Below are 27742 nucleotides of genomic sequence, written 5' to 3'. Positions count from 1 at the left end.
CACATTAGAATATTAGCAAGGTAATGCTATTCCCTCAAACTAGGAAAAGGGGTTAAGCAGGAGGCTAAGTGGTGGTGGGTGGTTGCTGGAACTTGTCTGTGGATACTTGTAAAACAAGCAGGTAAAGAGGATTCCTCTAGCCAAACTGGAAATTCTGGGGGTTTCTAATTCTGCCAACTGGGGTAACACCTACCAGCAAAATTTAGGGCTTGCTGCAAAAGGAGGGTTTTTGAGAAGAGATGTCCAGAATCATTATTCTGAATTCATGTGGATTCATACTCTTGTCAAGTCTGACATGCCTGGCATTATTCTGTAATAGCTATCCACTTAATGTTCACAGTGCATTTTATTCTGGAGCCATTTCCACAGGCAGTCAGAACTCACAGCAGCTCTTGCTACTGGGTGCACTGTGCTAGGATCACACTGGGTATATCTCCACTCCAGCCTCCTCTCTCAGAAACATTTTTGGGGGGAACTAGAAACATAACAGACTTCATCCTTGTTTAGAGTTTGTACAAGACTTCCTTTATTATAAATAAAGCTGCATGAACAGATCTATACAAATTCAACAATGTCCTGCTATAAGAGCAGCGGTTTGAGTACAGCATTGTCCAACAAGGAAGACTTCTGTTTGGAGAGTTTTGGTGTTATTGCCCATCTCAGCTGCATTGCCAAGATTGATCTTCATACTACAGTTTTGCTTCTGAGCTAACATATTACACACACACACCCCCCCCACCTTAAAAAAACCAAAATTAAACCCAAAACCCCCAAAAGACAAGTAATAAATAAAGCTATTTACTGTCTAGGATCCTGTGAGAGCTAACCCCTCAACCACCAGCAGCTGAGCTGCTACAGGTGGGTAAAATCTTACTTCACCACAGAGAAAATGTTGCAAAGGCTTTGCATTAAAACCATCTGGTGGACAAGCAGCACATCCTGGTGCTTGAACATTAGATAAAATTTTGGATCCATTTGTTAAAATACATCTTTCTACCCCTATAAGACTTGTATAGAGAGCAACTCAGAGAGAGAGAAGCCAGGCTGCTACATACTAAAGACTGAATTCCCACCAGCTCCCCTTGGAAGACATTCAGCTCCTGAACAGCACTAATAACCTTAGACCCAGACATGTCCTAAAGGCAAATAGCTCCTGAGGCTATGCTGTAGATCAGGGGCTGCTCTCAAGCCATCACTAATTCCATTGCTTCCACAGAGCCTATAATAAACTATTAAAACCACAAGTGGAGGGTGGAGGGAGTGATTGGAAATCAGCAGAAGGCATCTGTTAAATTCACCTGGTTAGCAAATAGCAAGAGCAGCACTGAGACACAAGAAAGTAGTTCAGGGCAGGCTGTTTACCCTTCCTTAGGGGCTCTCATGGAGATGCAGGCATCACCAAAGAGAAGTTGTGTGTCTGTCACACACATGTTGTATGCTGTTTGTTTCCAAAAGAACATCATTTGCTTTAAACCACAAACTCCTACTTCCACCCCTTTAAAGCTGCTTCCTATGAATGGCCAGCCAGATACCGGTTGAGGCAAAACTAAACATGGGCAGAACTACAACATCTTAGGACATTTTTACTGGCTGACAGCTAATGGACCTGAACTGTCTTATGAACCTCTTTTACGGAATGTGAGTGCAGCCTTTTCATGACAGAACTAGTGCTTTGTGAGCAAAGATTTAGCACAGGAAAGACAAGGAATGATGTGTCCTTCTTGTACCACTGCAGAGGTCTGAGTCAGAGTCATGCTCTGTACCCCACACCTCCTCTGATGGGACAGACATATACCTCTGGTATATACACTGGTATATGGCTTACAAAGAAGATCTCTGCCCTGAGGCTTACTGGAACACAGCTTATCACAGAGCATTTCTGCACCTGGACAGGTAGGAGTGGGTTCCTTCATAGCTTAAATGCACAGAACAGATGTCTTAAAAGGTGCTCTAGGCAGAATGATCATACTGGAAGGAAAATGAAGCCCATTTGCTTTCAGGGGAATCAAATACATAAATTCCTTGGTTCAGCTCCAGCGTGGGTTCAGCTAAAGCCCATGGGAATGCTTCAGGGTCAGTTTGGGTTTAAGAGAGAGAACAGGCACACCAACAAAAGATTCAATTCACTTATCAGCTTAGGTTCCCTTCGAATCTGAGCAGCAGTGCTTGAAGCTGTGTAAAGACGAGTTCAGGCATGCTTACAAGCCCGTAGGACTGGAGATACAAACCTTTGTTCTGACATTTCAGTAGGGGAGTTACCCTATTCTGTTCAACAGCCTTTTTCTTCTCATCCTTTCCCTGCTCAACCTTCCATAAAAGCTATTTTTCAACCCTCAACGTCATTTCCTGAGAGACCTGGGTCACAAATTTGTTTCTGCTCTTTGGACAGTCTAAATTTAGACTCTTGACAGGAAACAGCAGAGAAATTTTTATTTCTCTCTGGCTGGGCTGGGAACACATTTAGCTCCAGCCACAACTGCTTAGTGTGACCTGCCTGCCAGCAACACATGCAAAGCTGGATCTTCTACAAGGGCTGTGCAGTAAACCTGGGCATGTAAGAATGGCAAATTGCTTGGGTTTGCAAACAACTTACACAGCTTCCAATGTAGCCTCCAGACTCTCATATTCACTTACTCTCCCTCTACCTCTACTTGTCACTACCTGCTTGCCATGTCCCCTGGGATTATGCCTGCCCTCTTTCCTACTGGGGAAGGCTTGCTTGGTTAAGCTAATGAAATCCAGGCACTTACAGCACTCCGTGGCGTTAGCAATTAGTCCTGTCCTGTTGCTCTGCCAGCACTGGCAGTCTCCCAGGCATTCATTGCCAAGAGTGCTGAAGCAAGCACAGATGCTCTAAGACTCTCTCCTATTGCAGGGCAGTACCCACCAGCCTCATCTCTCCCATCTTGCTTCCTTTCCCTTACTTTCTGCTCAGAAATATTCCTTAACCATCCCACAGCTGTGATGATAGGAGCTAAGCAGTTTGAACAGAGCTCCCTGTCCCCACCTGTGTTTGCTTAAAACCCAGGTGTGGGAGTTACAACTTTCTCTTTGTGCATGAAATGTCCTTCATTGGTGGAGAGGACAGACAAGAGCACACATCAAGGAGATAGTGAAATGGTTTTTGCCAGGAAGCAGGAGGATATGAGACATCTGTGGAGAGTTTGCTTATCAATAGGCTGGATAATAAGCTCCATGCTGAATGCTGTCCCTAGAAGTGATATAGGATTAATTTTTCTCTCTGCTGCATGTGATAGAGAGGATTCATATAAAAGGGACCTGTCATGGTGATATCATCCCTGATGGGTCTCACCACCCAGAACAACTAGCCTCTTGTAAGCAAGATTCAGAGAAGCAGGAAATTCTAGTGTACAAATATGGCAGGAAAGGCTCTGGAGCACTGGAGGCCAGGCTCCCATGACCAGCACAAAACAGATCTGAACTGAGGCCCTAGCTTGGAACCTGTATGAAGCACATGAAAGATGATGAGGAACTGCTGAACCCTCTCTTCCAACAAAGCCACCTCACCAGGGCCAAGAAGCCCACTAGAATGGCACTAACATCCTGCTTCCTGAGGGACTTCAGGCATCATTTCTGCATTGGGGTTTTTAGCACATGCCTTGAGATTCTCCCCTGGCTTGAAAGCCTGCAGAAGCTGTCATTTCCCCTTCACCTTCCTGACTCAGCAAATTACAGTCTGCTATTAGCAGCTCCTCTGAGCCTCATCAGAGCAGCAGTCTTCAAAAGGATTGATGAGACATTATATGGAGGCAAACAGGTAGCTTTTGCTTGGGTATCTGGAAGCAGAAGGGACGTGCTGCAGACATGTGCAGCTGCAGAGACAGCACTGCCAAGCCCTGCTGCATGTGCATCTCTAACCCTGTGCACCACCTAGCAGGATAGCTCTAGCTCATAGCCATCCAGCAGGCCTTGGCCTCATCAAAACCATGCTGGGAGAGTCGAACTCTCATTTGGAGGGTGATTGCTCCCTCTTGTTATCAAACTGCTGAGATTGCCTTCATTACAAACTAATTTTGGAGAACCTTTTCTTTTAGAAAAGCAAAACCCGTAGTAGTCCTTTCTCTCTTGGCCATTCTCAGCCTTGCTGCCCCAAGGTAAGGCAAACAAACAGATCAACAAAAATGCCAGAAGCTCATAATGGTGTTTCTCTGTTTTATCTAAGGTGAAAAGGTTCCTGTCCATGTATGCATAGAAAATGGTCAGGAATACAACCCATTGGCCATGTTACCATGATGAAAACTGAAGACTAGAATAGAATGGTCTGAAGACACAGACCCTGCTGCCTGCTCTGCTGCAATCTCCTCAAGCAGAAGAATGTGCAGGGTGCAGAAGTGTTTCTGCAGGACAGGACAAGCCATTTAAATTATTGCTACAGGTCCTATCAAGAAGGCTTTTAAAAAATGACTAGTTCCCTTCTGATTAAAGAGCTGTGGTTGATTTAAGGATCTCCATCCAGCCCAGATCTTGTGCGTGACCCTCCTGTTCCCCACATCAGCACTGAGTCTTATATTGTGCTTTGCATTGGTCACAGAGCTTCTGCTGCCTGCAAGCAGACAAGCTCCTGCAATCCTAAGATCCTGTTCCTGATTCCTTCACCCTTTTCTTACCGCCCCTTTCCAAAGGAAATTAATTATATGGCCACCACCACCACTTGCATTGCAGGCATTTGAATAATTTAGTTGTGTTTGTTGCTCACCACCACTGTAGTGTGACTGAGGCACAATAGAAAAATATATTCTTAGCTGCATAAACCCCAGCCAGCACACCAGTGGAGCAGAGACTTTTATACCACACCTTCCAGTTTTTCCCTATCCTCCTCCCATCCCCTCTCCCCTACTGAAGAAACAATGGCCTAGGACCAGTTACAGACAAGAAGTTGTACTGGCAAAGTCAGTTGTCTCCAGGAAGCTTCAGAAAGCTCCTTGTGGACTTGTGCATAGAGGAACAGATGTTTTTCTGCCAGCCTTGGTTAAAAGGATTCCTTATGGATCCCATTGGTGTGTGCATGAGGAATGTGCACCGTGTACTCGTTTATCAGTGCAGACATGTTCCTGAGCATCTCATGGAATGTGTCCACTGTTTTCCTGTAAACATCCCTGTGTAGCACAAAGGGACGGAAAAGGTTGAGAGGCTCAGCCCTCTGGAATATGATGGGGAAGCCCAGCTCTGCTGGTACCTTCCCATTGCCAATGAAAAAGTGGTAGAGCTTCTTTTCATGCAGACATTTCTCCAGAAATTTCAGCATGTCCTGCAGACGGGCCTCCAGCTTCTCTGGGGCCCAGTCCTGACTGGGACATGCCTGCAGGAGGTGCAGCATCACTGTCTTCAGGTGGTAGTTGGTGAGTCCACTTGGACCTGTGAGGCTGCACTGCTTCCCGTGGAGGAAGGAGAGGATTTGAAGGCAGCTGACATGGCAGGCATTGGCAGGCAGCGTTTTGGAGATCAGCTGGATGAACCTCCTCTCATACACTGCAAAAGTGAGAAACCAGTGAGTGCTGGAGGGAAGGTCTGCTGCCAGGCCACTCCGAGGGAAATGAGAGATGAAGTAAACGTCAGAGTTCTCGTACTGCACCACAGGGGTGAGGTTGAAGGCAATTGATTTTCCCGATCTAAATTTGATCTTCAGGGCTCCTGGCAAGTCCAGGAGGCTGAAGGAGAGGTCAAATTCATACTTGTGGGAGATTCTGTTCCAGGCCTTGGTAACCGCGATCTGGAACCACTTCATGACTTGGTCAGCATCCAGATACTGAGTATTTTTGAAGCACAGGAGGTCTTCCATCTCACTGCTGGGCCTGGTGGTATTGGCTTGGCTATGAAGGAGGCACAACATATCTTCCCCTAGTTTAGTCTTGTCACATATGCAGCCTGCCACATCCTCATTTGCCCTGCACACCTTGATAGTGCCATAGCCTTGTTCATCTGGAGGAAACGAGTCGCCAGAGCACCAGATCTGGGACCGAAAACAGTATGGCTCTGGCGGGGCAAAAGGCACGATCAGATCACAGACGAAAGGTTTGCGCACCCTCCAGTTCTCGTACATGCTCCCCACACCCATGCAGTCCTCCACTTCCATGTCAGCATCCCGGTTACAAACACTCCTTAAGGCCTCCAGCAGGTCATCTGCAAAGCCTTCCACCATCTCCCTCATCCTGGCCATGTCTCCAGTGGTAGCCAGGATGCGCTTCTCATAGAAGCTGGCCAAGACAGCCTTGTCAGGGAAGGCCACTCCTTTAAATGCTTTCCCCAGGACAGCCATGTCATCTTCTTCTCCTCCCGTGTCCTGCCAGTTTCCTTCCTGGAAGTCCTGCCTCCAGAGCTCAATCAGCAGGAAGATAACCATAGAAAGGGCAGTCCACATATCCCATCGGATCTTTTCCTCTGTGCTTTCCTCCACCACCTCTGCAGCCTTTTCCACGCTCTTCTCTCTGGCTTCTTGGGCTGCAATTTCCTGCTCCAAGCGCAACTGCTCCAGCCGCAGGCTCTGCTCCCGCTCCTTCATCTTCTGGATGATTTCCTCGGTGCTCTCAGGAACAGTGCCATTCTCTTTAGGGAAGAGCAACGGGTGGTTGACAATGGCTGTAATCACCACTAGGCACACCCGGAAGATTCCCACAGGCATGGCAGTTCCTTCCCTGGAAGAAAGGCAGAGTGAGCCACAATTCAGAGTATATTCCCTCAAAAATAAAGTCCCCACTTCAATAAAAACTATGGCATCCTTCCTAGCCCTGAAGAGAGTCCAGGAGCTCCTAACTGCATGCCTGTTCCTACAAGTTATCAACTAAGCTTTCCACAAAGACTTTATCAGCAGATGGTGCGGACTTTTAAGAACAGAACTACGAAGACCCATGTTACCATCAGCCCACTGTGATGCTATTGGGGCACTGTGGGAGGGCACGTCCTTCCCCCTTCCTTTAAAGCATCACAGAACACAAAGGGAAAGAAGCAGGCAGAACCTCCTCGGGTACAAAAAAAGCAAGGCTTGAGATGAGCACTGCTTCCCCTACATGTAAGGTTAATGCTGCAGACATGGCAATGGTATAGACAGGGCTCTCGTGGCCCCCTTCCACGCTAAACATACCTGGGTACCCGCACAGCCAGCTTAGGGCAGAGCAATCCTCATTTCCAGAGCTGGTGTGTGCATCTGGGTGGGCACAAGCCTGCAGAGTTTTGTGCTTCTAAGCAGCCACTACAGGCAAAGCACTTCCTGCCTTTCAACACCATCAGCATCAAGATGTGGCAAATCCTCCCAGCCTCCAAGGATGCTTCATGACTGTGGTTCCCAGAAAAAGGGCAGAGACAGAAAGCTCTCTAAATTAGAAAGGGTTTCCTTTAGCCCAGTGGTTTGCAAATCATCAGAGTGTTTATTTTTGGAACTCACTTCATTACTAATCTATGGAAGACATTAGTAAACATCATGGCTTTGAGTTAAGCCGTCTCCCTGAAGCATCCCCTTAAACGGCGTGTTTGCAGCCAGCTTGCTCCTGTTTGAAGTGACCTCAATGTGTCTGTGAGACATACCCCAGATCTTGATGTCTCAGTGCTTGCTGCAGGCAGCCGTGGGCCAGTGACAGCCCCACATGTCACTCCCTGCACAGCCCCTTGGCATAACCAAGACTGCTGCAGCGTTTTGTGTGGTTACTGCCCCTGCTGCTTGGACATCACTCTTTATAAAGCTTTCCATGACATGGGAACCACGATGAAAGAATTTAATTGCCAGCTCTCAGGAACACAGTCCCATTTCTGAGGCATCTGTCCGACCCTAATGAGGCCACCCAGAGGTCTGGGTCAGAGGGTGCTCAGCTAAATCTGGGCTGCTTCCTGGCAGGTAGCATTTCTGTTTCTGGAGGGCTGGCATCACTATCAAGATCCCAAGTGCCTGCTCAGGGCAGGAAAATCTGAATTTGTCACCCACTGCTGAGACATGGCAAGCTCACCAGTCCCTCTTTCTAGCAATGTTACCCCTCAGTCCCAGCACAGGGAGACCAGAAGGACAAGATGGACAAGCAGAGGCATTTTTTCTTCCAGCTGGGACATGGGAATTCAGCTGCTTTAGTGTCTCAAAAGTGTGTTTGAGAGAGAAGAGTTTTTGTTACAGAAATAAAGTCTATCACTGAAATAACTAATCAATCAGACCAGAAATAGTAATGTCATTCCTAACAAACCAACTCATCCTGCTGTGGGCATGAGGCTGTTTCACAGAAAACAAAGAGATGGTGAGGAGTACAAGGAGATGAGGGCTGTAATTTTCTCCCCTGCAATAGCTCCTTCCTGGTCAGAACCCAGCACATTTAGGTGCCACAGCATTCCTGCTGTCCCAGTATCTGGGCAAGAAGGAGCACATCTCTGGCAATGTCATCAATACCTTCACAGGGCATGCAATAAGGATAGATCTATCCCAGTGGGCCTTGTTATCATTACTGCACAGCACACTGCTGGCTTTCGATTGCAGGAACCTAGATTTCCTTGATGTGAGCACTTACTGTACATGGGAACTGTGTCCTTCAGCAGGCAGTTCTCTTTCCTTACAAGAGGGCTGGGACTGGAATAACAAGAGAAGGGAACAAGACTGAGACACATCGTCCAAGCAGCATGAAATTCACACGGTGCTCAGGATAATGCTATGTGCCCCTCCCTGTGTAACATTACCTAACTGTTCTTTTTTTAGATCCCATGTACCTGCATAGATGAATGCCCTCATGCAGATGCTGCTCTGGAGAGGGTTTGCAGGCCTTTCTTTCCTTTCTACATTTACATTAACTCTTTAATTTATCATGCAATGAATTAAAGCTGAATTAATGCCCAAAGCTGGCTGTCCCAGTTATTCTGTGAGCTCCACACCCAGGCACATTTTAAAAACAAACTGGCTTTGCCCTGCGTTGCAAAGGGCTTTATAAGTTTGCTGGGGCAGGGCAGGAAGTGCTAGTGAGTTCCTTTCCTTAGTGCTACACTCTTGTAGACCACGGGTGCTTTCCAAGCTTAAAAATAACATGGCCAGGGGCCAGGGGCCTCCTCTTGCAGTCTTGACCAGGATGACATTGACCTCTTTCTTTGCAGATGAAATGTTTTACTGTTACCACATTACATCTTCGATGTGTACAGCTGAAAGAAGGCAGCTTCCTCAGGATCGTTTTGAACCCTTGAAGAATCTCTCAGGCTCAGCTGCCCATGGACACACTGCTCCCAAAGGTTACCTGTGCCAGAGCTCTGCTGGCACAAGGGGTTAGGCCAGACATCCCCAAGTTCATTACTGGCTAGATCAGCTAGAATTCATTTGGGATTACACTGACTGTCTAGGCTACCCCAGGTGGTTTTGCAAGAGTTAGCTCAGAACGCACACACACAACCTCTTCCCTCAGCAAGCTCTACAGGATCAACCTCTGGAAAAGAGTCAGGATGAAAACTGGAAGTGACAACATCTTCAGGTTGCATGGATTTGCAAGACACATGTTGCCTTTCAGCCTGAACAGAGGAAGTTCTCATAGTTAAAACTGTCCTTTTCCTACTGTAGCTATTCACACCATAAAATGAAGCTAATCATCAACCTCAGTTAAGGATCATGGTTAATGCTGCTTAGTTTCCAAGATGGTGGAGCCTGGCCTTCACAGCAGCAAGGGTGATATGGGCAGAGTGTTCCCACACCTCATCAGACACATCTGCTCTGGCTAATATGGAAAGACTAAAGAATACATGTGAAACCAGTAGCACTGCCTGCTAGGGCAGTCCAGCCTTCCCATAACAAAGGCTGCTCTTCTGCCTTTGCTTTTAACTTCAGCCCAAGCAATTTAAGTCTGATAAAAATATTTATGCCTGCCCTGGCTGAGACGGCTTTTGTGTGGGGAAGAGGGAGAGAGTCCAAATGTTTCCAAGGTGGAGATTAAGAAAGAGAAACATCATTGTTTCATCTATGCATCAAATTTAGCAACATTTCAAGTATGGAAAGGAAAAAAATAAAATGAACTATGAATGAGGTTTTAAACAGCAAGTGCCCAAAGCAACCTTCAACCTTTTCCAAATTCCTGGCTCTGCCAATTTTTTCCTGTTCAAGGTAAAGACAATGTCCAGACTAGGTTAAAGACAATGTCCAGACTTGGTAACAGGCTTACATTCAGCTACCTTCTGCAGACCCTCTTGCAGCAGTTCTAGGGCTCCAATGACCCCCTGAAAGAGGGAACCATGGTCCTTGTTGCATTGCAAGCAGGCCACATCTGTGAGCAGCCAAGTCTGCTCTTGTCCTCTTGCCAGGGCATTCCCAAAGTGAGAGAGCAGAGACCCCCCACCTCTCACACTCCAATGGGCACAAAGCAAGGAAAGGAGCAGCATGACCAAGGAAAGCTGCACAGGGAAGGGAAGAAGGCTGGAGGGAAGCGTGTGGAGCCCCAACATCTTGATGAAAACTCTGTCTCTGCTCAGTGCCCAGCATGTGATGCTGCTTGTTCAAACCTGCTGCTGGCATCAGATTTGGTTTCCTTCTATGCTGTGCTATGACACTCACCACTTCAGTGACTGGGCGCTTCACTGATTTTAAGGTTAATGATGGCTCAGAACAATCCTGGGAAGTGAGGGGGCAGGCTGGAGAGTAAGGGCTCAGAGAGATAAGAGCAGCCGGTGGCTCTGCTGCTCGATTAGAAACCACGATCAACTGCATCTTGCAGCACTTGGCATGCTCAAAGGCTTCACCACGAGCACCTGCAGCCCTCCACCCTCAGCTCCCAGACAAGTTTCAAGCCTGAAGCAGCCTCTCTGGCTGGAGGATCCCAGTCAGATCCATAGCAAATCCTGGATGCCGTGAGGAGCCTCAAGAGGGGATGGGGAAAGATGACACTGCTGTCATGTGGTTCAGGTTGGTTATATGAAACCATAGTGAGAAGAGGCCAGCTCTCACACTAGCTGATCTGGAAGCCCTTTGCTGCACAGTTCAGTAATACCTGGTTCACTCACTCATCTGCAACATGGTTACAGGGTGTGTTGCATGGAAAGGGAAGCAGCATATGAAGATCATAGGTGCACAAAACCTTCGCAGAGCCAGGCTGTGGCTTACCTAAGGTCAAGTGATAGCTGGAGAGCATCCTCTGCATGGGGATTTTGAGAGCTGACTGAAATCCTCTTGCATACATGTAATAAACACCAAGGGATGAATGTGCACTGAGAGGCTTGCCCCAAAACTGCTGCTGGAAAAGCCTTCTCATTTGCCACATTTGGCCAGCACCAGCTATGCCAAATGCTGGAGAAGAAAAATGGTGCTGACCAGAAACCAGTGCTTGCTGTGCTGGCATCTCTTCAGTAACTATCTGCATCAGTGGTGCTACCCAGGTCCCTGCACAGTGATCTTGAAGAAAAATCATCTGCAAAGACTATTGCAAGACAATATAAAACTGCTCACTGCACTGTTTCCTAACTACAGTCAGCCCTGAAGATGAATACTGCTTGCAGTGCATGCTAGTGCACTTACTGATGCTTCATGTGGCATGGGGACATAGCTCAGCTTCTGCCTTGAAGACCTCCTCCTGACCTGTGAGCGTCACAGAGCTCATCTAGTGTTGGTGTGGGCTGAATTGGGACAGCCACTGTGTGCTCTCCTTCTTCCCACCAGCCACTCTGCCACAGGGAAGTAATTTCTCTGTATAAGCAGCAAAGTCCTTTGTAGAGATGATGATTACCAAAGCCACAACTAAGTCCCTTCCAGCTAAAATGTGTTCAACTTGTGATGCATCCAAGCCTTCCTCACACCCTTTTCTACAGCACCTTCAGACCCTTTTGTCTCCTGCTCAGTCTGGAAAAGCCAAAGAGATTTATATGGCAGCTTGCAACTTGCCTCTGTAGGCTGCTTGTGTGCTCTAAGCCCAGATAACCCTCCATGTTCCCTGGAGACATGGGAGAATATTTCCCTTTCATTAACAGTCCCTTTGTTTCCTCAAGAGTTCCCCATACAGCTATATTTTTTCCATCTTTTTATTCCCTTAAATTTTAATTAATGGGGAGCAAAAGACATGCTCTGGCTGGTGTTCAGCAATAAACCTGATTGAAGTAAGCTGAAGCTTTGATTCTTAAATTAGAAAACCCGAGTCAAGCAACCGAGCGTCATTCAGTCCTGTGCTGGAATACGCCAAGAGATCATTGACTACACACTCGATTGCTTCCTGCAATTTGGCTGACACAAAAGGCAGTGAATAGGTGGCTGCCTGTTTTGCTTTGGTAGGCTGCAGGAGGAGGCAGCTCCAAGAGGTGATAGAAACTCCAGCTGGTTGGGAGATTTTTTCATTGAAAGCTGCCAAGGTTTTGAAACCAGAACTTTCGTGGGCACAAATATGATTTCTGAGACAACTTTTGGGAAGGTTCTTGAGGCCTGCAAAGGACTCTGCTGCATGTTTTCACTGAAGAGATTGATAGCCCAAAAGAGCCACTAACCTGAACTTGATACTTTCTTACTGGGAGGATGTGAATTCAGGACCAGCCCAGCCATAGTCCCTCATGGCTGAGCTTCTGAGAGCTCCATGATTCCTCTCCTTGCTGTAACAGAAAACAAACTGCCTTTTGGCCTTTCAGAGTGTAGTCTGAAAACGCTTCTGCTGCATTTACAAAGACCTAGTCAAGACAAAAAGCGTGCTGAAAGCTCTCTGTAACACACCATGTCCTTCTCCAAATTGCAAATACTGTTGTCACCTCTGCAGGTATTCAGAGATGCCTGGCTGCAGCAGAAAGAAATGACATTTCCTCTTACTGGGGACTGCAAGCTCTAAATTGTAAGAACTATTTGCAGTGGAAGAGAAACCAGAATTGCAGAGATGGATGTCAGTAGTATTATTCCTGCCAAAACCTCAGAAAGTGCATTTCCTTCAGTCAACACCACACCATGCAGCAGTTTGCCCATGATTTACAGAGCAGTCAGAAGGCCTTTCCTGGCCCAGGACAGACGGGAAGGGCAGCCTCCCTTCCAGCTGCTACCTGTAAAGCCTCAGGAACAGGCACAGGCTGCATGGATGCTCACAGAAACAGACGAAGGTACCACTAGAGAGAGCAACAACCCGATGAGGACCTTCTTCCTAGAGGAAGCCTGGAGAGGGACTTTTCATCAGGGTGTCTAGCAATAGGACAAGAAGGAATTAAGCTGAAGGACAGTAGGTTTAGACTGGATCTTAAGAGAGTCTCATGGTGGTGAGACTCTGGAATAGGCTGCCTGGAGAGGCTGTGGCTGCCTCCTCCCTGGAAGTGTTCAAGGCCAGGTTGGATGAGCAGCTGAGCCTAGCTGTGAGGCATCCCTGCCTGTGGCAGGGAGTTTGGAGTAGATTATCTCTGAAGTCCCTTCCAACCTAAGCCATACTACGATTCTATGAAGATATCAGGCTGCCATTAATTGCTGGAAATTTGTTGTTCCAGTTTTGAGTCTTTTGCACTGAGAAGGATGAGAAAAACTCCATTTATGCACATATTTAAAAAACATAGCACACACCTATCCCCTTGTAGTCTGATTGCTTACTTGGGATGACAGAAATTTCTCTTGAAGGCTCTCCTTCAAATTCAGGAGGGAGTGACAGTAATCTAAGCTTTGGTCTCCTGCCCAGCTCCTGAGGGTGCTGCCCTCATCACTGAGCTGCTTTAAATTCAATGCTCTGCTCTCCAGTCTTGACCAGGGATCTCACAGGGCTTGAGGGATTAGTTTTGGCAGGACTTTACTCACACCTGCCTTGGTCTTGAGACCATTTTAATGAAGAAGTATTTTCTGGGGTGGGCAGGGGAGAAGGACCATTTTGGTGAAGAATTTTAGACCACAAGTGAGCAATGTTTCCTCTCAGGTCAGCTCCATGTTTGTTGGGGCCTGCAGGCCTGAGATGCCTATGCACTGCATCTCAAAACATGAGTTTCTATGTTTATCTGAGTCAGCAAGGTGGGGCTGTGGCATCAGGTGGCGTTGGCAAGGTGCTGGACCTTTGTAGGGGCTGGTGGGCTCTTATGGATGAGGTATCATAGCCGACATACTGAAACACAACCCATGGTGACTAGGGGTTTATTGCATCAGTCTACCCTTCCCAATCTACTGTATATCCACCAGCATGTGTGACCTTGTCTAGCTTTCACCTGGCACAGGCAGCAAGAGCCTGAACGCTCAGATAAGGATCCTCAGGTGATTTCTACCTTCCAGGATGAAGCCCCCACTGCTACAGTAAGAACCTATCTCCAGATCTGTAAAGAGCCATGAAGACTCCCCCACTTCCCACTCCCCCATCAGCCATGACACCCCGGGATCACACAGCTCAGGGCATCCAGGAGAGGCTGCTGCTCTCCCATGTCTTGAGCACAGTCAGCTGCAGCACACACACCCCAGCCAGGAAAATTAAGAGCCACAAAAATGCCATAGAGAGCCTGAGCAGCAGCAACTTCTGCTATTCTTTCACCCACTATGAATTAAACTTGAGTACAGCATGCTGGTGTGATGAGCTACCGACTGGGACACAACAGTGCCAGCCACAGAGGCTATAAATCACGCTCTGACTTGTCTTTTTAAGCATTAAATTAGTGCTAAAGTACCTAATTCCAGTCACCAGCACAACTGCACTTGGTTTAGCACAGGCTTGGTGGGATTAGACTAGGGATTAGATTAGTTTTTGGCTTACTACCAAAGCCACCAGTGGAAAGGACCAAATGCACCAATGCATGAGGTGCGGAGGCCTGGATGTTTAGACTGGTATCACAAACGTTTAACATCAGAACAAGCCAGCTGACCTGCCTAGGACGACAAAGAGGTAGGTAAGGCAGAGCAACTGCCTTCCAAAACATGCCTGGAAGCCCCACCCCAGATGAGCTGCTGGCTACAGGAGAGCAACTGGATGAGGCCACTTGCCTGACAACTATTGTTTTACTGTTTGATTGAGAACATGTTAGCCTTTTGCACATCCGTGGACATCGTGTCCCGGGCCAGCTGCAATGCCAACAAGGTCAGCTGCACAGCCCGAGCTGGACATCCTGCCCAACACGGCTGCCGGCGCCTTTCGGAAGCAATATTTTCCTGCTGGGGTCACCAGATCAGGTATTTCCAAGGAAATGCTGATGCTCATCCTGTGTACAGGACTAGATAGCCCTCCCTTTCCCATGAACAGGCAGATCTACAGTGGATAAGCACGTGAGTGGCACTGACATTGCTCTGGAGGCAGACGCTCCCATACAGCCCCAGGTCCTAGTGAGGAACGATTTTGCCAGCATGTCTCCAAGCAGCAGAGTAATTGACTTGTCCTGGGAAGTACGGGGATTCTCTCTCATGTCTTCCAGTCATTTACTACCTTTGTCACCAGGTAGCTTTTTATCATGCCTCATTAATTCCTCCCTTGCTGCAATTTGAAACCCCAATTTTCCAATTACGACTGTTGGTAAGATTATTTCTTTTCTTCTTGCAGCAGCACTCAAGATGCTCAGAGGCCCTCCCCTCCTGCCTTAGTTTTCACTGCACACAGATGCATTTGTAAGTTATTGCCATAAAATCCCCCATGACCTCCCTCACCCCAAAGCCTAGATAGTACAAAGTTTTCTTTCTGACTCAAAAGGTGTTATTTGCCTCCTGGGGCTCTTTTCCAAAACCCAAGGATTTCCAGTTTTGTCAGCAAGTGGAGGTTTTATCTGGATATTTCTGGGTCACCATTTCTCAGTGTACAGAGGTATCATGCCACTAACCTGAATGTGATTCTAGCCACCTCTTCTTGTCACCAGAGGCTGGAAGCCACTGTCAAAGGCAGCTGTAGTAACCACTAAATAAATGTAGAAACACATTATGCTCCTAAAGCACTCTCACTGTTTACTCACTGTAAGGCTGGACCCAAGATGGGGTGCCCATGGAGACCAGGAAACAAAGCTAACAGCATGAGGAGTGTGTTACTCAGCACCCTGCCCATTGCCTGAGTATGTTTTTCTTTTGACTGCTTTTTGACAGTGCAAGCCAGCTCAGCTCTTGTCAGCAAGTGGCACGTGGGCAGTCTGTGCAGTGCCGCAGGTTCCCACTACTACAACTGAGAGGGGGGGTTACAAATTGGAACAGAGTGCTGGCTGTGAGGGAGGCAGAAGGGGAAAGGTAGGAAGTGTGCATGTGGCTCCCACCCACGTACTGAGCTGTTGTAGTAGGATCCTAGCCAGGAACAGCTTTTTAAGCCAAATAAATTTTGTCTATTAATTGTATGGAAAACAATTGGAGTAGGCTGAACTTTTGCTGAGCTTTTCTGTGATTTTTGTCCCCTGATGTTTTGTGTTCATCTGTATTTATTTTTGCTTTGTTTGTTTTTCCAAAGGAGAAAAGACACATGCCAAGGCAAAAAAAACTGCCTTACCAATCTTGCCAGCTCCCTCTTCCTCAAACTCAGTGTGATGGGAGCCCAGGCAATAGCTCATTCTCTTGCACAATCTTTCATCAGCACAGATGGACACAACCACCCTGCTGCTTTACCAAAAGCCTGATAGTGGCAAGCACAATGTAGGGGAGCAGTGTCACCACACAGATGCTCTCTGGCTCATGCTGGGACCCACTCTGGCTGTCGCCCTCTCAGCCACATGATTTCCCCTTGTATCTACAGGCAACCATGGCTCATTTCTCTGATCTGGCAGCCACCCCAGGGAAAGGTAGCAAGAATACACAAAGGGTTCAATTGGTAAAATGGTTGTTTAAATCTTTTCTCCTCTTCTTCACTTAATTCTCAACAAGCTGAAGACATTCAGGTAGTGGTTACTCTGACCCTCTTCATCCTATCTTAAGCCCATGTCCTACAATGCTACACATCCAACTTAAATAAAATGTACATCCATTGAAATCAATGGTTTGTTATTAAAAGAGTTGGTGGAAACATTATTAGAAAGTTGATTTCCCAGCAGGGATACATCACTCCAGCACATCTAAGAAGAGCACATGTGGACAGTGGCACAGCTCAGACATGATTCACAACACGGCTGTGTTTTACATGTGCCAATATGAAGTCCCCTTTTGGTCAAATGACAATGAGCACTTATATATTGCAGACAGCAGGAAGCACAGTACAGAATCATAGAATCATTTAAGGCTGGAAAAGACTCCTAAGACCAAGTCCCACCATCAGCCCAGCATCACCATGCTCACTAATCCATGTCTTGAAGTTGCCAGACGCTTCCATACTGAGATGCTGAATGAAAACACAGCAAAAGGATACTGTCATTACAGCCTGGGAGTTTGGTTGATCTGAACTTTTACACTCCATCACAGTCTTGATTCAGTTACAAAGTCATGCTCCCCTGTCAGTAACTTCACAGTATAACTTAGGTTGGAAAGGACCTCGAGGATCATTGAGTCCAACCTATCAACACAGACCCCATGACTAGACCATGGCACTAAGTGCCACGTCCAATCTCCTCTTGAACGCCTTCAGGGACGATGACTGCAGGCCCAAATTATCTGCCTAAACAGGACTCAAAAACACTAGATGGGATTGGAGGTTTGTGTGATATTGGACTATTGTGTTCCTAACTAGTTACAGCTGTTTGTTTTCTAACAGTTTGGGAAGAACAGTATTTAAAAGCTGGCTATTGTAGACAAAACATCACCACAGATCTTAAGAGCAATTCTTTATTCCAGTGCCTGAAATCCCAGCTTTTTTTATAAAGCAAAATATAGTTCCTTAAATAAAAGTAAAAAACCCCAAACCAACAAAACACAAAAAACCTGTAACAAACCAGACTGTGGAAGCCCCTGCAGAGATGGGCAGAGGGTGTGGGAGGAAAAGAGAACAAGAAGGAGCACTTTTACTGCAGTACCTCTTTTCCCTGATTCTCACTAGGATGATTCTAGACTAGGATCTCAGCAGAGGCACTCAACTTTACACACCAGAGTCTACAGGAAGAATTAGGCCCTCTGATTCCATTACCTTGTGACTTTCAAAGCAAACAGTAGAAACAACAGAAATGCTTTGGGAAGCCGTAAGCTCAGTCTTGGCTCGCTAGTCACAAACCTGAGAAATGCCAAGAGACACGCATGCACACAAATATGTTGGCTGCGGCATATTGCTGGCTAAGCCTGCTTTTCAAAATGAGTTTGGATAAATAGAAATCAGCAAAAGAAAGCAAACCCATACAAGAAAACAAGCAGCTCCACTTCCATACAGTACTCCCGTGAGGCTCGTCCTTTCAGCACCCGTGGCCACCAACTCAGAGCCATTTTCACCCAAGGAAGTGACTCAAAGCGCAGCCTATTGCCACATGCACCCTTATTTAATAATTTTCATGTGGTCTTTGCTCAGGCCCTCCACTTGCCAACAAAAGAAAAGATATTTAAGCTCTTTTTCTCCCCCGCTAAGGAGGCTGTAAACTGAATGCTGGGAGGAAAAGCTCTTAAAACAAAACAAACACCAGTGGGGTTAAGAGCAACGTAACATGCATCGCTGCAGCAAAAGTACCAAACACACATGGTAAGACTGTGAAGCCACGTGGTTTTCATTTGAGATATGTGGGGTGAACATACATATTTGCTTCCTTTGTAACATAAGCACAACAAAGGAAGGCTTTGTTTGAAAGCAAAGGGATAGCCTCTCTGCACACTTAAAGGCTGAGTGAAACGTAATGGGAACTGTGAGTCATAGCTGTGGGGCCCCTGTCCATAGATGTAAAATTCCCCTGCTGCAGCAGGCAAGGAGCTTAGCTTAACGAGGAGCAAAGATAGCTTCCAGCTCCAGGTGGGAGACTGAAAGTGTCCAGGGCTAGCAGCAAATACAAGGCTGAGCTGAAAGCAGACGTTGTGGATGACTTGTGATGTAAACATGTCCCTTTCAGAAGACATTTCTCCCTGCAACTCCTTCAGAGCTTGAGATTGTAACCCTGCACTCATTGCAAGAGCATGAAGCAGTCTTATGGCTCAACAGGGAGGTGGGATGTGCATCAGCCAAACACCTTCAGACTGTCTTTTGACTTTGACTGCAAAAGACCATGGCCATGGTACTTAAGAGCACAGCCAGCTTGCTATGTAGGACCCTTGTAGAGTTCTGTGTCCTTAAGCCACCCAGTGTGCCAGATAATTTACATCACTGTGTGTTACAATAGGGGTGGGTCAGCTGATGGCTTCAAGTTACCCAAAATACAGACACTCATCTCACCCTTGACCCTACTAGCCTGGGAGAAAAAGATAAGGCCCTTCTTCAGTTATCATGAATGGGATGCAATCTGCAGTGTGTAAGTGGTTGTGCTGCAGAAAATCCAAGTGTTTCCCCTCACATTTCCAATAGTCCTGGAGTCTCCAGAGGCCTTTAGATGCCAAACTCTGATCTGAAACCAGTGGCAACCTGGTACCTGAACATCCAGGATGAAATAGCTTATGATCTAAGCCCTCCTGGGAAACACTATACTGTAAACACCAAGTGTCACAATTTAAGCTTGAGAACAACTCCTTAGCTACATCTCTGGTATATATTAACATTCTACCAGAGCATAAGAAGATAGAGACAAAAGAGGGCTGAAAAAGCAGTAGAGTCTCCCCACTCTGCCTACATGCATGGCCTACACTGTGCCTGGATAGCTTCTGGCAAGTCTTTTGTCTATTTTGTTCTGAAAAGCTTCCAGTAAACCTCCATCTCTGCCTCCCAAGGCAGTCTACACTATTGCTTAACTACCTCTACCTGTAGGAAAGTCTCTTTAACACTGCATGTGCTTTCTCCAAAACAAGCTATGAGCCCTGCTGGGATTCTGGCAGATACAGGGAGTATCATGGCTTGGGGATCTACTTCCCTCCTCCCAAGCAGTGTGGGAACCCTTTGCTCCCACTCCTCATCAGGTGCTCCCCAAACTTCAGCAAACAATTTGGTGAATTTGCAATTTGGAAGAACTGAAAGCAGGGCACCCTGAAGCTGATTTTTGTTGTTTTCATTTGAGTTTGCCCACATTTCAGTTGTCAGCACCCACCATGCCTTGAGCCAACCCAGAGCAAGAGGCACCTGGTTGCACAGGTGGCTCAGCTGAGACCTTAGCTAATGTCACTTTTCTGCTCATGTTCAAGAATCTTCTCTATGTGCTATTCCCCCTGGTTTCCAAAGCAAAGGAACACTATGTTTTCCTTTGCCAGGCAACTGAAATAACCATAGGAATTGGAGACGGTGCCTAACAGGCCTAATTTCTGGAACAGTTGGCCTCAATGGCCTTCATCCCTGCCAACACCATGCTTGGTTTTTCCAAGCCACATGCAGGGCAGTGGGGTGCATCAGATGCTTTTCTCTATAAACGCTGAAAAAGCATCTCTGCCTTGAGGCAAATATCACTGATACAAATAATGTGCTAGACCAGCCAGAAAAACCTGCCTCTGGAAGAGGGATAATAATGAAAGACAGTGGGGGGAAAGGAAAGAAAAAAACCAAGAAGCTTCATTTACACACACAGGATGGCTATGGGCCAGCTCTCACAGCTTTGATCAGGCCTGACTGGAGGAGCATTCCAGGGAATGCTGTGAGCTGAGCTTTGCTAGAGCAGACATTTGAACTGTCTGGGATGAGAAGAAGGGGACAGACACCACCCATCACAGACACAGAATAAACATGAAAAAAAAATTAAAATCATGTGGAGTACATGAAGTAACAGGTACTCAGAGCTGTAGCAGACCATTGTAGGAGCTAGGCCTGCTGCTCTGGTGGCTCCTGCTGCCACCAGCTTCAGTCTTCCTTTCCTACCATGACTACTTGCAGAGCCTCCTGTCACCTGCTCACAGAACAATGGCACCAGACATCTGGGTTTCACCTGGCAGTTCTGCTTTCAGTGGGTTTTCAAGGTGTTTTCACACAAACATGAAAGCATTGCTGGTGTGCAAATGCTACTATCTCCCTTCAATCTGTCTCCCTCTGCTATTACCCCCTAACTGTCAGGAGGCTGACCAGGCACTCTAGGCCTTTGGTCTCTGGAAGAGAGGGAATCCATTGCTTTCCCTATCTGGGTAAGGTACCTCCGGCATAAACTCCTGCATAGCAACAAATGTAGCAGTAGCTGTTGTCAGCAGCGCTTAGACCTATCTGTTCCCTTGCACCATCGCTTTCTGACTAGACCCCAATTATACCAAGTAATCAGGTAAGAACAATTTTCTACTGAATGCCAAAAGAGGGAGGCTTTTAACAGTAATCTTCTAAACTGAAGCCATTTCCAAATTTAACCTTCATGATATTGCTGCTTTTGCTTTGCAAGTGCTGACTGACCCTCTCTGCTGGGAACATTTACTAAAACACACCACCTTCCTTCCAGCAGTTCTGCTGCAAGGATCCAGCTCCCCTAGTGAGAGCCCATCAAGAAGCTTTTGTAAAAAATCACACATCAGTTCTGGAAGGAAGAATGACCCCTGAAGCACCTACCTGCTACACACCTTTGCAGGTGCTCATTAAACTTCACATTATTGCTATCACAGGGATGCAGAGACGACTACATTCAGTCACCCACCACTGAAGCACAGCCAGGAAGTCTGCAAAACACAAAGAGAACAAATGAGGAAGTTCAGGCAGAACATGGGTATGTAATGCAGTTACCTAAATTAGGGATTGATTAAAAGAGAGATTAACTCACCCCTTACCTAATAAAACGATTTTAAAAGCTCAGGAGACTAGAAATAATCAGCTTTGAAGTGATCAGAGTCAAAACACTGCTTCTCCCATGGGAACGGGTGTAAATCACACTGCCGGGCTGCCAGTGTTGCAGGCACCAGCAAGTGTGTCAGAGGAGGGACCTCCCTCTGACTCCATGCTCACCCACCAGCCCTCTCCTTTTAAAATGGATTAGGGTCAAATTAGCAGCTGTGTTAAGTACAAGGGCTGGGACAGTTTTGTCTGGGATTGGTTTGTATCAAGAAAAGCAGCTTGCAAGGTAGAAATACTTGCTCGGGAAGCTGAGTTTAGAGACCTAATGTGAGAAACAAAACAGGCAAGGCAGGAAATAAGTCTAAGAGCACACAGGAAGATGTGAAACATAGAACCGCAGAAGATAAACTACCATATTTTAAGAGAGAGAAGTTAAGAAATTTTAGGTTAAACAGGAAACAAAAAAGTCCTTCAAGCAGAAGCAGGAGTGGATAGGCCAAATAAGCTGGTTGCAGGCAGATAAAGGAGCTGTTACCCAGCTGTGCACAAGCAGGAATCCACTACCCTTGTTACCAGCCACAATCACTCCTTCAAATCTTGTCTTGATTCAAAGGTTGATGAAATCACGAACAGCCCTTTGATGGGCTGGGCTTCAGATCTCGATGCTTTGTGCCATGGTTTAGTTGATTAGGTAGTGTTGGATGATAGGTTGGACTCCATGATCTCAAAGGTCTTTTTCAACCTGGTCTATTCTATTCTATTCTATTCTATTCTATTCTATTCTATTCTATTCTATTCTATTCTATTCTATTCTATTCTATTCTATTCCATTCCATTCCATTCCATTCCATTCTATTCCATTCTCAATATTAGGCTGACACATCCTCGCTCTCTTGAACCCCTTCACTTCAGCAGCCACTGGGGAGGGGATGGCTCAGCCTTCCCTCCTCCCACGTACCTGCTCTGACCAGACTGCATGTACAGTTTCACTTCTGTTTCTGTCTTTAACTATGAGGCACAATTGGGCAAACAGGCTCTGCTCTGACTGCCCAGTGCCTTGCAGCCTGTGGGGCTGCTTTCGTCTCTGCGCAATCAGCACTATGACACTACTAGCAGCAGGACAGACTGCTGAGCACAGGAACAAGACACCTCAATCCCAGGAGGAAAGGAGTTACAAAGTGCCATGCAGAAACTGCTGCTATGGGATGCACATGCCCTCACTTACTAAAGTAGTCATTAAATCTCAAAAGAGGGAATTTAAATCAGGGTCTCCCTCTACTATATGTGTACAGATAATGGAGAGATCCTGACTGAACCTTAGGAGATGGTCTGAGACGGTACATCTCAGCTATGGATGTGTCTGCACTGCATCACAGAATCACATAATTGTTTGGGTTGGAAAAGACCTTTAAGATCATGAGTTCAACCGTTAGCCCAGCACTGCAAAGCCCACAACTAAACCATGCTACTAAGCACCACACCTACGCGTTTCTTAAATACCTACAGCGATGGTGACTCCACCACTTCCCTGGGAGGCCTGTTCCAAATCTTAACAACTTCACATACTAGCACAAATCACCTCTCACTCCTTGGAGGCAGTCTGAGCAACACAGCCGTGTTCATTGTCAGTCAGTCCTACGCAAGAGCCTCCTCTCCGTGCCAGAAATCAAGTCTGTCCCTGCTCCACTGGAGCTCAGCAGTTAGTTTGACCTTTAGGTGAAAGCAGTAAAATGTGTTTGTTTCGCTGAACTGCTGGTCAAGGTTGGCTCACCCAACTTTGTAAGGCCCACCTGTGTGTGGAAATCAAAACAAAGTAAAAAAAGAGCTCTATTGCACGCCTGGGCCACCTCTCTGTCCCTCAAGCTGCTTGAAACTTGGCTACTCGCTTCCTTTCCTATTGCCCACGCTGAAGTGTGAACAGGCAGCTGAGCTCACATCCCTGCAAAACCTGAAGTTCATAGTTAGGCACATGGTGATGCCTCCCAGAGCACATTCTGGCCATGCTTCCTCCCTTGAGCCTGAAACCCAAAATCTCTACCTCTTTCCACCACCCAGCAATTACATGTGCTGATGGAAAGTATGCCACCTGGCAGTGAACTTGCTTTTCCCCCATTATAAATGGATTATAATAACACTTGGGGTGAAAAAGCTGACCCGCCCAACAGCCCATTTTAAAGGGGATCTGAGGAAAAAAGACAGTAGGGTTGGTTTTTTCATCTCTCTTCTCCATTGCACTGTTGCTATGGATTGCAATTGCAGTTCTGTAGAGCAGAGCAGACAGGACAGAGGACAGAACAGCAAAGGGCAGCATGGAAGCTTGTGCAGACTCTTCATGGAGTTCAAATACTTTATCCCTGTTCTCCAGAACAACTGCTTTTTAATATTCTTGTTGACAATCTGAATTCAGCTTAAATTTTGCCATGACAGTTGTTTTCAAGGGAATGCAGATATGCCAGAAGAAAACAATACAAATGGAAAATAAACCACCCCTTTTGCTGTCTACTCATTGAACTAATTAAAGCTATTGGGGGGGGGGGGGGGGGAAGAAAGAGTACATCATAATACAACCCACTAAGCATGTTGACTAGTTTACTAATATCACACTATCTGCATTCATTTCTTTGTAGGCAAGATCCAAGATACTGAAACAAAAGTCAGCAGGTAGACAGCTGCAAAAACCAGCCTAAAATTGCCCTTTAGAAAACCAGTGTTTTAAAAACACATAGAATGGAATGGAATGGAATGGAATGGAATGGAATGGAATGGAATGGAATGGAATGGAATGGAATGGAATGGAATGGAATGGAATGGAATGGACCAGACCTGGTTGGAAGAGACCTTCAAGATCATCATGTCCAACCCATCATCCAACATCATCTAATCAACTAAACCATGGCACCAAGCACCTCATCAAGTGTCTTCCTAAACTCAGAAATCAGATCAGCTTGTAGAACACCCATGTTAGGTTTCTGTGGGTCACATTCCCTCCCCCTGTTACTCATTGCCATGTAAGGAGGATCACAAGCATTGGCATCCTCTGAGACCACCCTACAGCAGAGGCATATGGGAGCCTTTATTGCCATGGAATCAACAAAAAACAAAAAGGGAGCAGGACATGCAGCTTTGGTGGCCCTAGTCATCAGATGGCCCAAAACAATCACTCAGGAAAACCACATCCTCCAGTTCCCAGCCAGGCCCATTTAGTCTGACTTTTGGGAGGGAAAAAAAAAAAGAATAAAAAACCAAAGTAATACTTCAAGCAACAAAAAGAAGACAACAGTTAAGTGGGGAGGAGCTACTGCCTGAGCTCTTGATAAACAGGTACAACACCTTTGTTGTGCACAGGTAACTTCTTCCTTGCAGATGCCACTGCAAACACAGATCACTTAGTTCTGCAAAACAAAGTCATGTGTGAAAAAAAGTGTCACCTGCCAGCTGGTAGTGAAGAAGCCCTCAGGTCTGCTCCCAGTACTGACATTGGCCCTCTGTCCTTTGGCAAATCTATTCACTTCTCTACATCTCTGGCAATCACACTTAATATGTCCTTTCCCACATAGGACTAGAGTGGAGCATCTACAGCACTGGAAACAAGGTTGAAGAGAAGGCTTTTTAAGTTTCCATTCCTAATTCCAATGCTCTGCTTTTTCTCAAGGACTGAAAGAGCTCCTTTCATCTATATTGAGAAAAATAAAGGGTTTAAACGCAAATGCTTATGAAGGTAGACAGAAACATTTTAGTCAGCACTGCAGAACAGCATTATCATCATCACTGAACTGAATTCAAAACCTCACAAGCCATATTACACTACAGTTGCTCTCCTGCCCAAGCACTGTCAGGATAGGTCCTTGCCTAGCAGCTCATGTCAAACTCATGCCTGAAGGAGATGTGCTGGATATGGTTTAGGCCAACAGCACTCATTACCGACATGCTAATAGTAATGTTCGCTTAGAGACGCTGCTGGTGCAGATAACGAGACACCAATAGCAACACATTCTACTTTCCTGAAGGATGTTAATACGGCAGTTCCCAAGAGAACTGTTTCAGTGGGAGATTGACAAACTGAAGATGCAAAGGCCTCTAAGTCTCTGGTTCTGCGTGTCAGTTTTAGGCCCACGACTTCCAGAATCCCAGTACTGATTAACTCTGAGTTGTGCTACAAGTACCTACTGACCACCTTCAAACACATGAACAGCAGCTCCACTAAAAACACGGCTCCTTCTCTCCGTACTCTAACTAGAGACACATACTGTATTGTATTTCAGAAGAAAGGCAAAGAAGTTTTGTAACAAGCTAAGCCTGAGCCACATCATACTGAAGAGGCAGCAAAACTCAGTGATGCATTTGGCATTGGTGCTTGAGATCACCACTGGCAGAACTCCGTATGCTGTCGCCACCAGCCCAAAGTGGCTGGTGGGGCACAACTCGATCCTGCAGAGGTTCCCCAAGTGCTGCAACCGGAGAGCTGCTGCCCGTCCTCCTGCAGCTTAGCGGGCGCCGAAGGCGGCTGCCTTCTGCTGCCTGCGTTTGGCTCCTGCCTGGGCCGCTGGGAGGGGAAAGCCTAAGAATCTGCAGAAACTTTGATGGGCACAGTAATGTGCCTCGGGGGCCTGATTAGGCACCATACCCGAATGCCCACCGAGTCGAGCCACTGAGGTGAGGAGAAAGCACAAAATGCAGAAGTTACTCCACAAAGAGCCACAGGAGAAAGTCATACCAAAGCGACCTGCTGCAGGTAGACGCCAGCACCCCCAGCACCTCCTCCGCGACTCTGCTCCCCAGACCGCCGCGGCAAGCAGGCAAGCACTGCCGCAGCCCGTCCTACGGCGCTGCGCCGGGACGCGGGACAAAGAGCCCCCAGCCGTCCCCTCCGCTCTCCCACCCTGAGCTTAGGTCTCCGCAGCACCCGACGGAACTTACCAGGCCGGGCCGGGGCTCGCCGGGGCCGCCACTCCCCGCGACTGGTGGGTGGCGGCCGCTACCCGGGGCGGCCCGCAGCGGCGGCTCCGCTCGGCGAGGTGCAGGCGAGTCCGCCCAACCCGGCCGGAGCGGGTTTCCTTTTCTCTTTGTTTCTCTCCTCCTTCAAACCACCCCCGCCAGCCCTAGGAGCCGAGCCATCACGCGGTAGGGTGCAGAGTTCTCTGAGCTCCCTCCCGGATCCCCCATTATCTTCCCAGATGGTTTTGCACTGAGGGCACAAGGAAGGGAGAGGAAATGCGCTCATTTTGCTTCTCGGAGGTATTTTGATTTCCTGGTGGTCGTGCCTGAGAGTCAAGGAAATCAGCTGAGAGCCGTAACCTCGCTTGCAGATCTTACCAAAGCAGAGGAGTAGATCCCAGGGACGCCGAACCATTTTCCTGCTCAGAGCTGTCACAAGTAGAAACTTGTGGGTATGAGCAACATCCTTTCGGGGCAGAGAAGTGGCACGAGTTTCCTTGTAAGGGTGAGGGGGCTGGGGCACAGGAAGGTTAGCTTAACCAATGGAAAAGGCCACTGTAAGAGATTTCAAAAAGTAGTCTCCAACACTGCCCTCGTTCTGCAGTTAAAGGGCATCTTCGTACAGACCTACCAGAGAAAAACATTTACTTGACAACTATTACTTCCAAAGACGCTTAAGGGCACCAGGTTTGAGCACCAGCATAGTGACATCTATCCAATTTAGGGGAACTATAGAGAGATCCCTTTATTGAGCTCTTCCTCTTTCCCCCAGCTGTGCAACAACTGTCTTATATTTCCACTGATAAGGCATGTGGCGTGTTCTCCACCACTGCTGCATTGATTTTTTTGAACCTCAGGTGGTGGGCATGTGTTGCGGTGGGAGCCAGTCTGTGTGTTACGTTACACAGGCTCTGCAGTATCAAGAAGGTACCGCACATGCAGTGGTGCAGCTCAGCACTGAAACCGTCGGGCTTGTGACTGATACCTGGGACTGTTAAATCAGCTTGTTCTTTGATTTTCTTGACATCCTTATTGAATTAGCAACAGGTTTAATGCTACTCAAAAGGTTTGTGTTCTTGAATGTGTGTGTATGAGTATTATTTCCTTAGTACCTGAACTGAGTTTATTCAGGTTTATTGGCAACCTGGGCGCAGGTAGCACATTTCTTTCTCTTTATACCATAATCTATGAAAATCATCTCTAGCAACAGCAGTAGTGGAGTCTCCTGACTTTTGTGCTGCAGGACTCGG

The 27742-nt window shown here is 46.9% G+C and overlaps 1 protein-coding gene across 8 annotated transcripts; it reads right to left on the bottom strand.

Moving 5' to 3' along the window:
• Positions 1 to 499: 499 nt before the first annotated feature.
• On the bottom strand, positions 500 to 26969 carry ITPRIP (inositol 1,4,5-trisphosphate receptor interacting protein). Of its 8 annotated transcripts, none has more exons than XM_068139420.1 (5): positions 26871 to 26969; positions 23137 to 23347; positions 21339 to 21445; positions 8502 to 8560; positions 500 to 6653 (listed from the first exon to the last, which is right to left on the bottom strand). In XM_068139420.1, exon 5 carries the CDS (start codon positions 6638 to 6640, stop codon positions 4991 to 4993), a length of 1650 nt encoding a protein of 549 aa, XP_067995521.1. In that variant the 5' UTR covers positions 6641 to 6653; positions 8502 to 8560; positions 21339 to 21445; positions 23137 to 23347; positions 26871 to 26969; the 3' UTR covers positions 500 to 4990. The 8 variants fall into 8 exon arrangements, with proteins under 8 accessions (XP_067995521.1, XP_067995519.1, XP_067995523.1 ...); XM_068139418.1 differs by lacking the exon at positions 26871 to 26969 and adding an exon at positions 26475 to 26743; XM_068139422.1 differs by lacking the exon at positions 23137 to 23347.
• Between the last annotated feature and the right edge of the window lie 773 nt (positions 26970 to 27742).

Source organism: Melanerpes formicivorus, unplaced genomic scaffold (assembly GCF_026170545.1).
Source record: "Melanerpes formicivorus ecotype bairdi unplaced genomic scaffold, bMelFor1.0.p_v2 SCAF_6, whole genome shotgun sequence".
Taxonomy (NCBI): Eukaryota; Metazoa; Chordata; class Aves; order Piciformes; family Picidae; genus Melanerpes; species Melanerpes formicivorus.
This window is presented reverse-complemented; position numbering and strand designations above follow the sequence as displayed.